This window comes from Dermacentor variabilis, chromosome 2 (assembly GCF_050947875.1).
Source record: "Dermacentor variabilis isolate Ectoservices chromosome 2, ASM5094787v1, whole genome shotgun sequence".
Taxonomy (NCBI): domain Eukaryota; kingdom Metazoa; phylum Arthropoda; class Arachnida; order Ixodida; family Ixodidae; genus Dermacentor; species Dermacentor variabilis.
In genome coordinates, this window is record NC_134569.1 from 12,935,601 (window position 1) to 12,949,737 (window position 14,137).

General features: G+C 46.6%; 1 protein-coding gene across 3 annotated transcripts in view; it reads right to left on the reverse strand.

Moving 5' to 3' along the window:
- LOC142571369 (diacylglycerol kinase delta) overlaps positions 1-14,137 on the reverse strand; it is a 481,001-nt gene that overhangs the window by 158,745 nt on the left and 308,119 nt on the right. For all 3 annotated transcript variants that reach the window (XM_075679655.1, XM_075679654.1, XM_075679656.1), the window contains one exon: positions 8,740-8,802. In XM_075679655.1, the coding sequence (XP_075535770.1) occupies positions 8,740-8,802 (63 nt within the window). The remainder of the gene's footprint in view (positions 1-8,739; positions 8,803-14,137) is intronic.

A 14,137-nucleotide genomic window follows, 5' to 3' on the forward strand; every position in this document is an offset into this window, starting at 1 on the left:
AGGCGTAAATATCGGAACAGCTGAGCTCGTTCACGTGCGACTGAACAAATCGCTTCCGTTTCTCAAGGCTTTCAGCCAATCAGAACTTCACGGCGGCTTTCAGGTAGATCAAGGGCGAAAACGTGGTACTGGACCTCTACAAAGCTCGGGCAATTGTCATCACCACGTTAACAGCATGCGGCCAAGCGCGTTGCGCAGAATCTAGTTCTACTACCACGAACGTCGAAAAGTACGAAAAGATTTGGGATAACTATTACGTAGACTAAGTGCATTTTCATGCTAGGTGAAATACGTTTATTGTGTTCTTTTGAATCGTGCTGTATTTGTAGCCTTCCCATCTGAAGGTAATAAAAAATTTACCCTGTCATACTCTGTTATGTAAATATTAGATGTAGGCGATCGAATACCGACTTTTTCGAATACGAATCGAATACGAATAGCAAATATCGGATATCGCATCGAATATCGAATAGACAAACGCAGAGGAACATACTTATAGCAGGAATATTTATTTCGGTACAATCAGGTAACACGCTTGTACTGAACAGACATTCAACTATCACGGACAATTAGGATCGTTTTAAACACAATATCACTACAGCCGTCACGAGAAGAACTGTACGAATAGCAGCTTGACACCTTTAGAGCCTGGTGTCCAACAAGCTTTCCGAGAACTTTCCAAAAACACAAAATAAATAGGTACTAAGAAATATCAGAAGTTATGGAAACGGAAAAGAAAAAGCTGATGAGGTATTTATGTGCCGTATACTCAATAAAGGAAATGTTACAAGAAAAACATCACTGGTTGTAACGTAAAAGATAGAACTACTACTTGACTAGAGTGTAAAAAGGACTAAATGGCAGGCCAGAAGCAAAAATAACCGAGGGGCCCGGTTTTGTGAGAACGTTCACACATATTCGCTAGTAAGAACCATATGAAATGAACAAATATTGAAGAAAAGGAAAGCATAGAATAAATAGTTGCTAGTTTTTATTTGAAGCGTAAAAATGAGAAGCTAACAGAAAATGGAGGAAAAAACAACTTGCTGCCGGTGGCAGCCGAACCCACAACCTCCGCACTACGTGTGCGTTGCACTACCAATTGCGCTATGGCGACAGCAGTTCCCACGTTCATGCGTTCTTGGGTATTTGTGTACGTGTACAAGACCTTACCCAAGGAGTGTTAACCAGCGCCACACTTCCGCCGGAGAACAAAGCTTGCATTGCCGATTTTGTTTCTGCATTGCTTCTGACAATTATAGTTTGCGATACTTCGTACAGCAGGTGGAGAGCAGTAACCCAATTTTAACAGTCGGTTGTTGCGAAATATTTGGTTAGTTTCGATATTCGAAAATACCGAATACACTAGTTCATCTTCGAATACGAACAAAACATTACATATCAACTATTTGTATTCGAAACTTGAAATATTCGCCCATCCTATAGAAATACATTAGTAAAGCTCTATACCCTCTATAACCTGCTGGTAAATTCACTATTTCAGCGTCACGAACATTAGACCAACATTAAACGCCTAGATCAATGACTTCACGTTAGCTTATATTAGAGTGTTTCGAAACACCTACGTTCTTACAATCCGCTTCACAGTTATAGCGAGAACTTTAGTGACTCTTTTATCTCACTTAAGTGGCACGCCCTTATCGAATGGAATTACAGGGTTTTGCGTGCCCAAACCACAATTTGATTATGAGGCACGCCGCAGTGGAGAACTCCGGATTAATTCTGACCACCATGGGATCTATAACGTGCCCCCAGTGAACACGGGCGTTTTTGCATTTCGCCCCCATTGAAATGCGGCCGCCGTGGCCGCGATTTGATCCCGCGACCTCGTGCTTAGCAGCGCCTCCCCCCCCCCCCCCCCATCCATCCGGGCAAGTTGCCAAGAAAAATTATACACCCGTAGGCACGCCTACAACTGTGGTATGAAAGTAAAGTACAATATAAGGTACAGCACATGTAATACATCATACTTGATATAAACACAACAGATCAGCAAATGAAATAATAAATGGCGTCTGCTTGACACTGGCTTTGCCACACATAACAACAACAACAACAACAACAACAAAACATAATTACAGCGTCCACGCAAAAGCTTTATTGTCAGCCTCGAATTTATGAAAGACACCCGGGGCACATAAATATACAAGATCTCAACTCAGGCAAACAGAATTTGAGTTGGGAGAACAAAACGAGATCATCCAGGCAACCACACAAAACTTAAGAAGATGCGGTCTCTGCCCCCAACAATTTCTACACGACCGCATTACAAACGCTAGTTACTGCCTAAAACAAGTGATAAAAAATAATGCTTCCGATTTCTTCCTAATGTTTTTTTTTACAATATCACTCAGGCTGTAACTTCTAGTACGCTGAAGTTTTATTTGTCATTTCCAATAGCGACGCTCAAAAGGCAGATACTGGGTACCATACATTTCATTGTCATTTTTTGGCGCTGAGACAGGGTTTCCTGTGCTGTTTTGAACGCCAGCGGTCCGTGAGTTTCGCGGCGTAGGTCCTGCGTCGCCTCGAGAGGTGACGCCACGCTGCGTTGCGCCTCCTTCAGCAGGTTTTCTTCTTCTAGCTGGGCAGCGTCCATATGGACCAGTGCACAGTGTGGCGTGGTGCGGTTCGGTGTGGTGTGCTGTTGCGAACATGCACTATATTCAATTTAACATTGTGGCTAGTATTATCTCCAACCAATCTGTTTTGCCGGTTACCATTTCGCGCTTACATCTAGTTTACATTACGGGAGAGCCAGCAATTTTCCAACGTTTCGGCCGGGGTTCCGCTTTCATAATCTGATTCTCTCTCTCTCTCTTTATATATATATATATATATATATATATATATATATATATATATATATATATATATATATATATAAAGAGAGAGAGATGGCTTGCCCCCTCCCCCATTCGAGAGAGAGAGAAAACATTTATTTGGACCATCGAGGTCGTTGCTCTTGAGGTCGAGTGGGTGGTGTGCTCATTCCAGGGCTCCACTGGCCATGGCTGCTCGACGTACTTGCTGGACGAGAGCTTCAATTGTCCCGCCAGGGCATCACCGGTCAGCCGCACCTCCCACGGCTCAAATGACGTGCAAGGCGTCTTTAAGTGTTGAGGTTTGCCCCCGCACCCCACCGAGATGTGAAAGAGTGTAGGGCGTCTGTCGCCGCACCAGGGGCAGATGCCGCGATATGTTTGTGGGTACATTTTGCTGTATCTGTGTAGGTTTGGGAATGTGTTAGTCTGGATAAGTGTGAGAGCTACTGCCTCTTCAGTGCTGAGTTTCGTGTGAGGGGGAGGATAAATCCTGCGGTAGGTTGGCTGGACCTCGAGTCGGTCGCAGTAATTGGATGGCAGGGGCACGAAGGTAAAGGGTGGGGATTAATGAGACGATTGGTTTTGCCCCGCTCGGTTGATTAGCGCTCGAGCTAAGGCGTTCGCCCTTTCGTTCCCCTCCAGTCCCGCGTTGCCCAGCGTCCACGTGATTTGATGGGAAAAATAGTAGGTACGCCATTGGCGGGAAGAGTTGCATTCATGTCCTAGCTACCAGTGCCACCCCAGTATGTGCAGCATTGGAGGTCGTTTTTTTTTTGTGGCGTCTATTTAGGCATTGTATCACAAATACTTGGTGCAGAAATAAGTCGTGAAGGCTGTTAATGTTGCTAATGTTGAAATTTGAGCAAATTCTTGAAGTGGCGTCCACGTGCGCGTTGCTGCACGATCGCTGACAGGCGCCGAGTTGCACCGACGCCTTCTCACATCTGTGGGAGACGGAACACGTCCTTTCCCAAGTGCAGAAGGGAGGGAAACAGGCACGAAAAGCTTTTGTGAGGAGCTTCTGAAGACGAAGCTTTAGCTCGGGTGTTCCTGTATAAACACACGAGAAAAGAGAAATCGTTTTTCTCGGCCGCCACCGCATCAAATTTGATGAGGTTTGTCGCATTAAAAAAAAAAGTTAAAATCTAGCGACTGATGGTAGCGAATTTTCGATTTAGTTCATCGACTCTCATAAAAAAAATGTTGGAAATCGCAAATTTACAGAAAACGAAACTATCAAGCCTAATTATTTAATTAAATTATGGGGTTTGACTTGCCAACACCACGATCTGATTATGAGGCACGCCGTAGTGGGGGTCTCCGAAAATTTGGCCCACCTGGGGTTCTTTAACGTGCACCTAAATCTAAGTACACTGGCGTTTTCAAAGTATCAATCTTACAATCGAAACTAGGCAATGAAATATGATATCACAATTCTGCAAATTGCATCTAACAGTGCATCGACGCGGGCAAAATTGGTGTAATATACACATACAATACATGGCTGTCAAATACATCACTAATATGTGAGGAGGACTTTTGCAAAAGCATTGTGAATAATGTGACAAATTCGCGTAAGATATCAATTTATATATAAAATTCGTCCGCTTTGGATGCTCTAACAGATTCAGTTTACAGAACTGCGATATATCTTCTTGGTGCAAACCTACACATTTGTAAACGTCCTGCTTCTATATTTTTCAGGTTTACCAAGTTTTGAAAATTTCTGTTTAAAATGAGAATTCCGCTTCCGACAGTCACTAAATTTCTGCTTTTCTCTCAAATCCAACACATTTCATTAAAATCAGCCAAGTAGGTTATCTTGGGGAAGCGAGACAACTACTTTAACCACGCGATAAACCGTACATTAGAACAGATATACGGCGTTTTCTAGAGCTTCTATTCTGCGTCTTCTTGCGGACGTTTTCATCGTCTCGGATAAACGGTGAACAAGAAAAAAAAAAATACGCAATGCATCCCTTTCGCGCTGCCTGTTGTCGGTCTGTCTGCAAGGTAAGTTATTATTAAAATCTAGCTTTCCCACTTTCCTAGTGCGATGCGATTAGCGACCGCCGCGGTCTGGAATCGAACGCTCGGCCTTAGCTGAACCTAGCTGGCTATGCCATGTAGCGGTGGCTGTACATCACGCCCTTCGCGCCTAATCTGTGCGACGGGCAGATTGTGCGAGCACGTGTGCTGCGCGTCCGTACGCGTGTCATGCCCTGCATCATCCACGTAATCTATCGAGCTACACGCTATATAGGCCTATGGCCAGATAAGCGTCCGTCGAACGAGCTATTTTTCATGCATTCAGGTGCGAGTAAACGATCGAACATGACCAGTGCGCGGTCTTCTTAGGACCTGCTAAGGAAGCTGGCGTGACGACCACCTTCGGAGGCTGATATCTTGTTTCGGACAGCGGCAATAACGCACGTCGTTGACTCAGAAATACGCGCAAGCAATGCCGTCGTTGCTGGAGTCGGCTGGCCTCAGTGACGGCGGACGTGATGTGCTTCCCAGCGTAGACTGCACGGCTCAGCGCTCAGCTCCCTCCCTTCTCTGCGAGGTGGCAGCGGGCGCGTGTCTCGTTAACCTAACCTAGGCTCACGCGCAAGCAGCGACACTAAAGAGGGTAACCAACACGAACTCCAATCACAAAGCTAAGCCGGAACGAAGAATGAACCGAAGGCGGTGCATATAGCAGTGAAGTCATTATTGTAACACGTTAGGCTGCCTTCAGTATGCGTGCGTCAAAACCTGCACAAATTCGGGCGAGTCTGTGACACTGCGTACTGTTCTCGTCGTGTCTGCGCTCGTCCGGCCCTTTCCTCTGTCCCTGTGCTCTTTTTTTCGTTCTTTTTTTTTCTTTTTGGGTCAACTATGAAACCGGCACAAGTTAAATGTCAGGTGGCACTCAGAAAATGCCTTTCTGTTTGCTAAAGTGATAGGCGGAGCATTGACGCGGTTCCCTTAATTGCCAGAAGCCGCTTTTCAGTTTTCTCGTGTTATTATTATTATTATTATTATTATTATTATTATTATTATTATTATTATTATTATTATTTAATTTCACAAGCACTCATGCATACGTGTGAAGGTCGACTTACATTTGCATCTGGCGAAATGCGCGATCACGTTACCCCGGCCAAGCGGACAACAAGGAAATCGGTTGAACAGACAAACGTACGCAAAATATATAAAAAGAGGAGGAGCAAGAGGCAGGAGGAGGGGGGGGGGGGCACGAATCGGCAAGCGAACATGTGTATAAAAAAAAAAAGAAAAGAGCAACAGGTTGAGGCGTAACAGACAGCGACGAAGCAACAGTTCTGTTACGAAGGAAGAAAAAAAAATGGAGCTCGTTTACCGAATTCAAAGACACCGATCTTCGCGTCTCAGACGGAATTCGTTTGCAGAGGCGACGGACTGACGGTGGCACTGGATGCGCGAACACGTGCCGAGATTCTTCGAGCTACGGGACGAAAATTCTGCGGACAATGTTGGCAGGAAGGCAAGAGCGGTGCGGGGGAAGAACAAAATTACGCGAACCTCAAGAGGAGGTTGCAACGCTGTATCATAATGAGGTACACGCGCTGAGTCAGGTCAACGACAACGACAAAAACAACAACAACCACAACAACACTGCAGTTGTACAGTCAAGAAGACATAGCTGGTAAGTTCTGGAAAGTAACACTACATACCCGGGTGTTTTATTGTAATGTCAACGTAATTTCTAAAAATTTCGTGCTTGGTTAGTACAAATCCACCTATTCAGCTCGATTACTCGAATAGGCGGACATTACTTACACTCGAGGTCAAATTGCATAGTTTACTAATTACGAGAACTTGACTAATTACATTAGCGCACATATGCGATACACGAATTGAAGCCAGTGATTTAACAAGCAACATTCACTTGGAACAAATTCAGAAACTTGCCCCAATTTTGAGGTAAGCGCAGTCAAACCTTCGGTCAATATGCCCTGTTGTTCCAGTTACATTATTTCTTTTAGCAACACCTATTTTTATGCACTGAAGCTCAAAAATTACCGCAACCTTAAAGCGTTTGATTGAGAACTGCGGAAACGCATACCTCGAAACTGGTGCCATCCCCAGAATTCGTGGACATGACTTGCGAAGTCACCGGCTTCAATTCGTACATTGCAACGTGTGCTGCTAAAGCAATTACTTTAAAAGTCAATAAGAGAAAGTCCCTACATCAAATATTGATTCAGATCTCTCGTGCAAAGAATGCCCGCCTGTGAGAGTAATCTAGCGCCAGAATTAGAATCTTGCCAGATACCACGAGCGATATAAAAATTATGTTAACGAAGGAAAGACAAGAAAACTGGAAGGAACTAACGCGCATATATTGTTTTTATATTATGACGACTTATATTCATTCTGTTGAAACGTCACATATTCGGCGGAAAAAGTTTGATTGCTACTGCCGAAAATGAAGGCCCATCTCCCACCTATAGAACTTGGCGTCGAAACGTCACTGCCGGCTCATCAGTGTGACGCCACGAATTTCTAACTATTTTCTCGCATTTTCTACATTTCGGCGCAGCATGGGTCTCTCATTCCTGTCGAATGCAGCGCCAGTTCTTCTTTACACATAAAGCAATAACCAGACCCGAGCAGCAAAATGCATGACGGCACAGCTGGTGCGGGAACTTGAGGAAGGCGTCGCCACACGTTTCATCTCTCTTTGGCACGTGCGTAGTTTTCTAATGAAGCTTTATTATGGTTCTTTAATAGCCTTTTAGTCGCGGCACCGGTTGTGGAGGATTTTTTTTGTGCCAGCTGCATATACGCCGATCAGGACAGCGTGCACGCTCTTGCGTTTACGACTCGACCCACTACCTGCGTTTCCACTGCGACAAGCGTGCGTCTGTCGCATTCGTGGTCGCAGCAGACGACGAACCAGACGGGATACAGCGCGCCTCCTTGCGGCCGCTACCGAGCGAAGGGTGTTGTGCATGCGCGGCACGTGACGAATTACGCGCGTAACTAATTACTTGTAATCATAAAATTGCATTTGTTGGTAGCTTTGTAATTGATCGATGAACTTTTTTTTTTTTTTACTCGATAACGCTCACTGGTGACTTCACTCCGTGACCAGATACTTTATTGACGAGCCAGGCCGTGATTGGGCCGTAACAGGCGATGCAGCACTCGGATGTATGTGGCAGGAAGTACCGTAGAACGCGGTCGTGCCACGAAGCACCCTCACGGATGCGCTCGTTGAGATCGGTGTGAACCGGGCTGTTTGTTTCCTCATGTAGACGATCCACCAGATGTTGGCCACTCAACAGAAGAGGCGTTGCTATGGCTCAGTACTGATGACCAGTTTAGTTTTCCATTGGCGCCTTCCCCGACCGCCGGCAACAATTAAACGCTGCGCTTCGTAGCGGACCCCAGACGCGAGCATCCCGGCACCTATGGACCACCACGATCTTGGTTGCAAGGTGCGTGCTAACACCGCCGCCGATGCACAGCTTCCAGCGCGCGCACGTAGCGAGTGTTCTGTGTCGCTGCTGACGTTTTAGCAAGAAAATTAGGGAACATAACTGACAAAAATTTTTGAAAAGCAATTGCGACAGTCAATACAAACGGCGTTTACGTGAAAGGCTACGAAGAACGCACTGAAAGAGCCTAGCCAGCTCGTTCTATATATACAGTGTTGGCACAATGTTAATAAAAGTTGGAAGGAAAGTAACGTAGAAGTAATCGATTATTTTAACTTAACTGCTGAATTACTTTCGCGGGGCACAAATGGGTCACTGTAGTAAGTTACACTTTTGAATGAAGTAATTGTAATTGTAATCGGCTACTTTTTTTCTTTTTCGTAACGTGTATACGTCTGGTGCGCTGTCAACGAGAACTCACTCACCTTATTGTCTTTTGCATAGTAAAGTTTCCGCGGCTTGAGTCGGAAGTATCGCTTCTTCCACCTCTGCAAAAGGAACAATGGGGTAACAGTGACAACCGGGAAGTTGCAGCGACCTCACAGGCACGTGCACGCTGTGCGAACGAGACACTTGCGGCACTTGCGGTCAAGGGGGGTCTCAGCCAAGCACTCGCTGGCTCTGCTAAAGGCCACCCGTCACCAGAAAACAGGTATTAGTGGACACGAAATAAGACTCTGACCCGTCGGCCAGGCAGTTCTACTGAACAGCTGGTACGCCGCCCTATGCGGGAGTGCCTCGATCGCTAAGTTATCGCGCCAACATTTCTGACAAATTGAAGCAGGGGGGCTTATCCGGAGAGTCGATTTTATGCTTGCGTGCAAGCTTTCCTTGGTGTACGTCTGCGAAGGTACTTATTTGTGTATTTTTTGGAAGTGCTCAAACATTTTTGTTCAGGGGGATGGCAATAGCTTGAGGTCGTTTCCTCCGATAGATGCGTTTACACGAGCATTGCAGATGTGTTGACAAGGCATATAGGATGTTGAGAGACAGCTCATTCACTGACATTTCTTCTGACAAGCGTTTCGATGTTATTGCTAGTCACCCGAAGATTATCGCTACACAGAAAAAAATTGACAGTATCTTGAAGGTACTGACAGCCAATCTTTAACGTAACCATTTCTTTGGTGCAATGGAACGCTTACAGGTCAGAGAGTCTAATCATGAAGTAGTAACGCGGAAAACGTCGTGGAAAAACTCTTTTTATCGGAATTTTTCGATCTGCAGTGATAATGTTGTCGTTCGCTGGGAGCGTGCTGAAAACAGCGAGAGGCGTTCGCGATGGCGATTATAGGCCGGCACTGGTGGCCGGCAGACAAGTGCGGCCGTAGATGTGAGAAAGTACGATTTTGTTTATCAAGCCCCTGCCATTCGTGTTTTCCCAAGTGTTCATGCGCGCCGCCGTGCATCGAGGAACGCGAGGGACGCTCGCTATCACGGACTTTCCCTACTTTGCAATACGCATAGATTAAAGCGAGAACGTCTAATGATGTACGAACTCCAATGTTAAGCAATAGGTACGACGTGTTCAATAACAGTCGACTTACGTACAGTAATCTCATATACTACACCCGAAGTACCAAGATTTCACTGCCAGGCAGCGCCACTTAGTGGTTTTCGAGACTTTCATCGACAATTTAAAATTATAATTCCTACTAAAATCGCTCACAATGTGTTTGATTATATCGCAATAAATGATGGTCGTTTAATTTTCAACCCCGTCTCACAACACATTCTGGCCAGTTGTCAGTCCCTTTAATTATCCTTACGTGATTCGAATGCGAGAGCATGACTTCTCTAATTAATTGGTTACGTTCATGATATGTGACGTCACACATTGTCACGTATGCTTCATAACTCTAGCTTAATCCACCTAGCTCAAATTTGCACCAACCATAATGCACCTTATTACCTTGCTCTAATTTGTACCAGCCTTAATCCATCTTAATCCACATTCTTCTAACTTGTACCAACTTTAATTCACCTTAATCCACTTTAACTCACCGTAATCGACTTTAATTAACTTTACTCCACCTGTAATCACCTTACTCCAACTTGCTCTAACTTTAATTCACATTACTTCACTCTAATTCACTTTAATTGACATTAATTACCCATAATTACTACTAAGCATTGTTATACCATCTACTATCTTCTACATTACTACTGATGTCATACAAGACACCGATGACGTCACAAAGACTTTGGTGCCACTCGTTGCGGACGACGCCGACTTTTCTGCCTCATGGGACATGCGTATAAAGCATTCGCATTAAAGAAAGTTAAGAGTGATGTTTCACTTCATGAACGCGCGAGCGTATGGGTGCTATTCCCTTTTTGTGCATTGCGCGTAGAATGTTTTAATAATACTTTGATTGTGTTTAAGCGTGGCATTTTTTTTCAAGTTTTTTTTATAATTTCGTATGTTTTATGTCCGTCTTTAGATATTTATGAAGTGTAATGTGCCATGAGGGAAATGGTAAGGCACTGTAAGGAAATGCACAATCTTTATTATTTCAAGCACTCAGACTATTCCTTTTCCCCTTCTTCCTCTTCTAGAGTTTCCTGGGCGGATTACAATATTGGATCACAGTAGATTTACCATCCACGGGTTCCCTTCAACGCCTGGCATCGCCTGGTACCACGAGTGAACCTGTGAGTGCCACATTCTCGGCGGTAAAGACTGTCTGACTTCTCAGCACCACGCGAAGAGCGCTAAGCCTAACGGCCGAGTGGTTTGGGTGCCTCACCGCAGCAGAGACGCAGGTGCGCCCGCGGATGCGCGGCATGGCGTTCGCGCAACGCTGGGTCTAACGACGTTCGCCGGTGAGTGCTCCCGCTTCACTCATGACTACCACGACTACTATGAATTCCCCAAGAGGCTACGACCCGACGGAGATGGACTTCAGTCATGTACCAACATCCCAGCAGCAGCTGATGCCCCCGCAGGATCTCCTGAAGGAAGACAACAGCTATGGCTGGAACATATGGTCCCGGCGCAACAACGAAAGAGCGGCGCAAGCTAAATCGACAGCTCCCAAGCAAGAGCCGGAGCAGAAAGAATGCCGAGAGCCTCCCGCACCGAGACCTCCGCGTCTACCGAGTTTAAAGAATTTTCCATACAAGGTCATCATCCGACCTAAAACCACGGTGGATCTGCAATCTGTAGCTCCACGCTCCTTCGATCTCGAATTAGGGATCCAAGCGGCCCTCGACACACCGCCACAAGAAAAGCCAACTCTGCGCGTTGTTAGCCAGCAGAACATTATAATGATATGTACTAACTGTGAGGAAGATGCGTTCCGCCTCGCCAAGCTTAATAGTCTGCACCTCGACGGCAAGAGTATAACAGTCACCGCCTACGTTGCCTTGCCAGAGGATGTTTGCAGTGGTGTAATACATAATATCAAGCCTGAAGTGGGTGATGACTCTATCTTCCAAGACGTCTCCTCACCCAGCCATACAATCCTGGGAGCGCGCCGTCTGGGCAAGACGGCGGCAGTCATCGTCTTCGCCGGCCAGAAAGTTCCATTCACGGTCAACTACGGGTGGTCAGAGCGCCGCTGCTACATCTACCGGAAAACGAGGGCGGCTTGCACCAACTGTGGAATGCCAGGTCACCGAGCAGACGTCCGCCCGAAACCCAAGGGGGCTGCTTGCCAGAACTGTGGGACGCCGAGTCCAGATGAGACGCACGAGTGCGCACCCGTTTGCGCGCTGTGCAAGATTCCGCACAAGATTTATTCAAGGGACTGCAAGGAGAAATTCCACAGACCGCTGAACAAGAACGATAGCGCCACGTCATCAAACGCGGCATCAACAACGGAACTTGAAGAAGGTAGGAGCAGGCCGAGGCAGAAGAAGCAGCCTGAACAGCGATGGCGAGGAGCGTCGTCATCAGTCTCCCACTCTCGTTCCACCTCTCGCGGCCGTTCGAGCTCGAGACGCCGGGCAACCGGCTCCAACCAGAACGCCAGTCACGTGGAGGCGGGTAAAGAACAAGGGAAGGAGAACTTCACGAAGACCACCGGGGCGCTGAAGAAGACGTTCTCGGGTCGGCTCTCAGATTCGAAGGTAAGCTTTGTAGAATGGCCTCCCCTCCCCTAGTCCTCCCCGCAGAATAACACGCAGTTGGCAGCACTCAAAAAAGAGATAGAAAGTCTTGAAAAACAAGTCAGCGCTTTAACAATCCAAAACCAAGAGCTTAAGCGAGCCACTACTAATGCGATAACGCCGGTAACTCAGCCGACTCCTCAAAGCCAAACACAGCAGGTACCTAGCTCCCAGCCTGCCTTAGGCGAGGTCTACCAACAAATTATCCAAGAACTCCGATCCTTCAAGGAGGAGTTTCGAGCCTTTCCAATTTACGTGAACGCCCAATTCCAAGAAATTCGAGAGCAGATTGCAAGCAACAGACGATACACGGTGACGGCAATTTCTGCACTTCGGAAGGAACATGCGGATAAAAGACATAAGTCTAAATTCGCTCGTACAAAGCAAGTGGACGAGCCCTCCGATACGGACTCACCATGCCAGCCAAACCTAGAATAAAGATCTGGCAGTGGAACTGCCGAGGCTACAGGAGAAAGCAGGCGGCTCTTAATCTCCTACTATCTCAGGAATCTGACCCACCGGCAGCTATCCTAATTCAAGAACCCCACCTAATACCTATCAAACTCCAAGACTATGTGACTTATGAGCAAGACCAGTTAACTGCCACGTTAGTGCACAAACTATACACTGCCACACTGCACGACCCATTCGAGCCGGATATTGCGCACTGCTATATTACTATTCTTCCTCTCCAAAGAGGAGCGACAAGCACGCATGTATTGAATGTTTATAGCCCTCCCAAAGACAGGCGCGCAAGATTGGGTTCCCTCATAAAGAATTTCTGAGCTTAGCGGGCCATGCCCCCTGCGTGATTGGGGGCGACTTCAACGCACCGCACCCTTCATGGGGCTACCCGGCGGCGACACCAAAAGGCAGAAAACTGGAAGAAGCAGTGACGCAAGAAGGGCTATCGATCCTCACCGATCCCACTTACCCTACGAGGCTGGGAAACAGTGTTAGTAGAGATACGTGTCCGGACCTGACGTTCACCAAGAACATAAACAGCGCGATTTGGAAGAATACCGAACAGCACCTGGGAAGCGATCACTTCATCCTCTCTCTGGAGATAAGCACAAACGCGTGCAAACGCAAAATAGGTATCGCAAGAATTACGAACTGGGATAGGTGGAGACAGGCCCGGGCATCTACTGCAAACCCTATTACAAACCTAGAGGAATGGGTTAAGGGTGAGGTACAAGCTTTGAAAGCCTTTACGAAAGAGGTCTGCACGACAGAAGATTGCCCAGCGGTCGATCCGCACCTTCTGCATTTATGGGAAGCAATACACTCCTTGACAAAGAGATGGCGAAGACAACGGCTTAACCGCAAACTCAGGAAAAAAATAGACGAGATAAACAAAAAGGCAGAATCCTACGCCATATCCTTGGCCAGACAGAACTGGAATACGCTCTGCGATGGTATTCAGGGGAAGCTAGGTGTGTCAAAGACTTGGAAGCTCCTGCGTGTCCTAATCGACCCCAGCAGCAGCAAGTCGGCCACTAAAGACAGGCTCACGAAGATTGTACACACCATCCCGGGTACGGACACAAGAGTTGATGGAAAAGCTCAAGACCAGGTATCTGTGCACGGACCCAGTCGTGGAACAACCGGAGGCTGCCGAATGCGAAGCTGGACATCCCACTCACGAAAGAAGAGATCAAAGCAGGAATAGCGGCCATGAGAAAAAATGCAGTTCCAGATCAAATAACA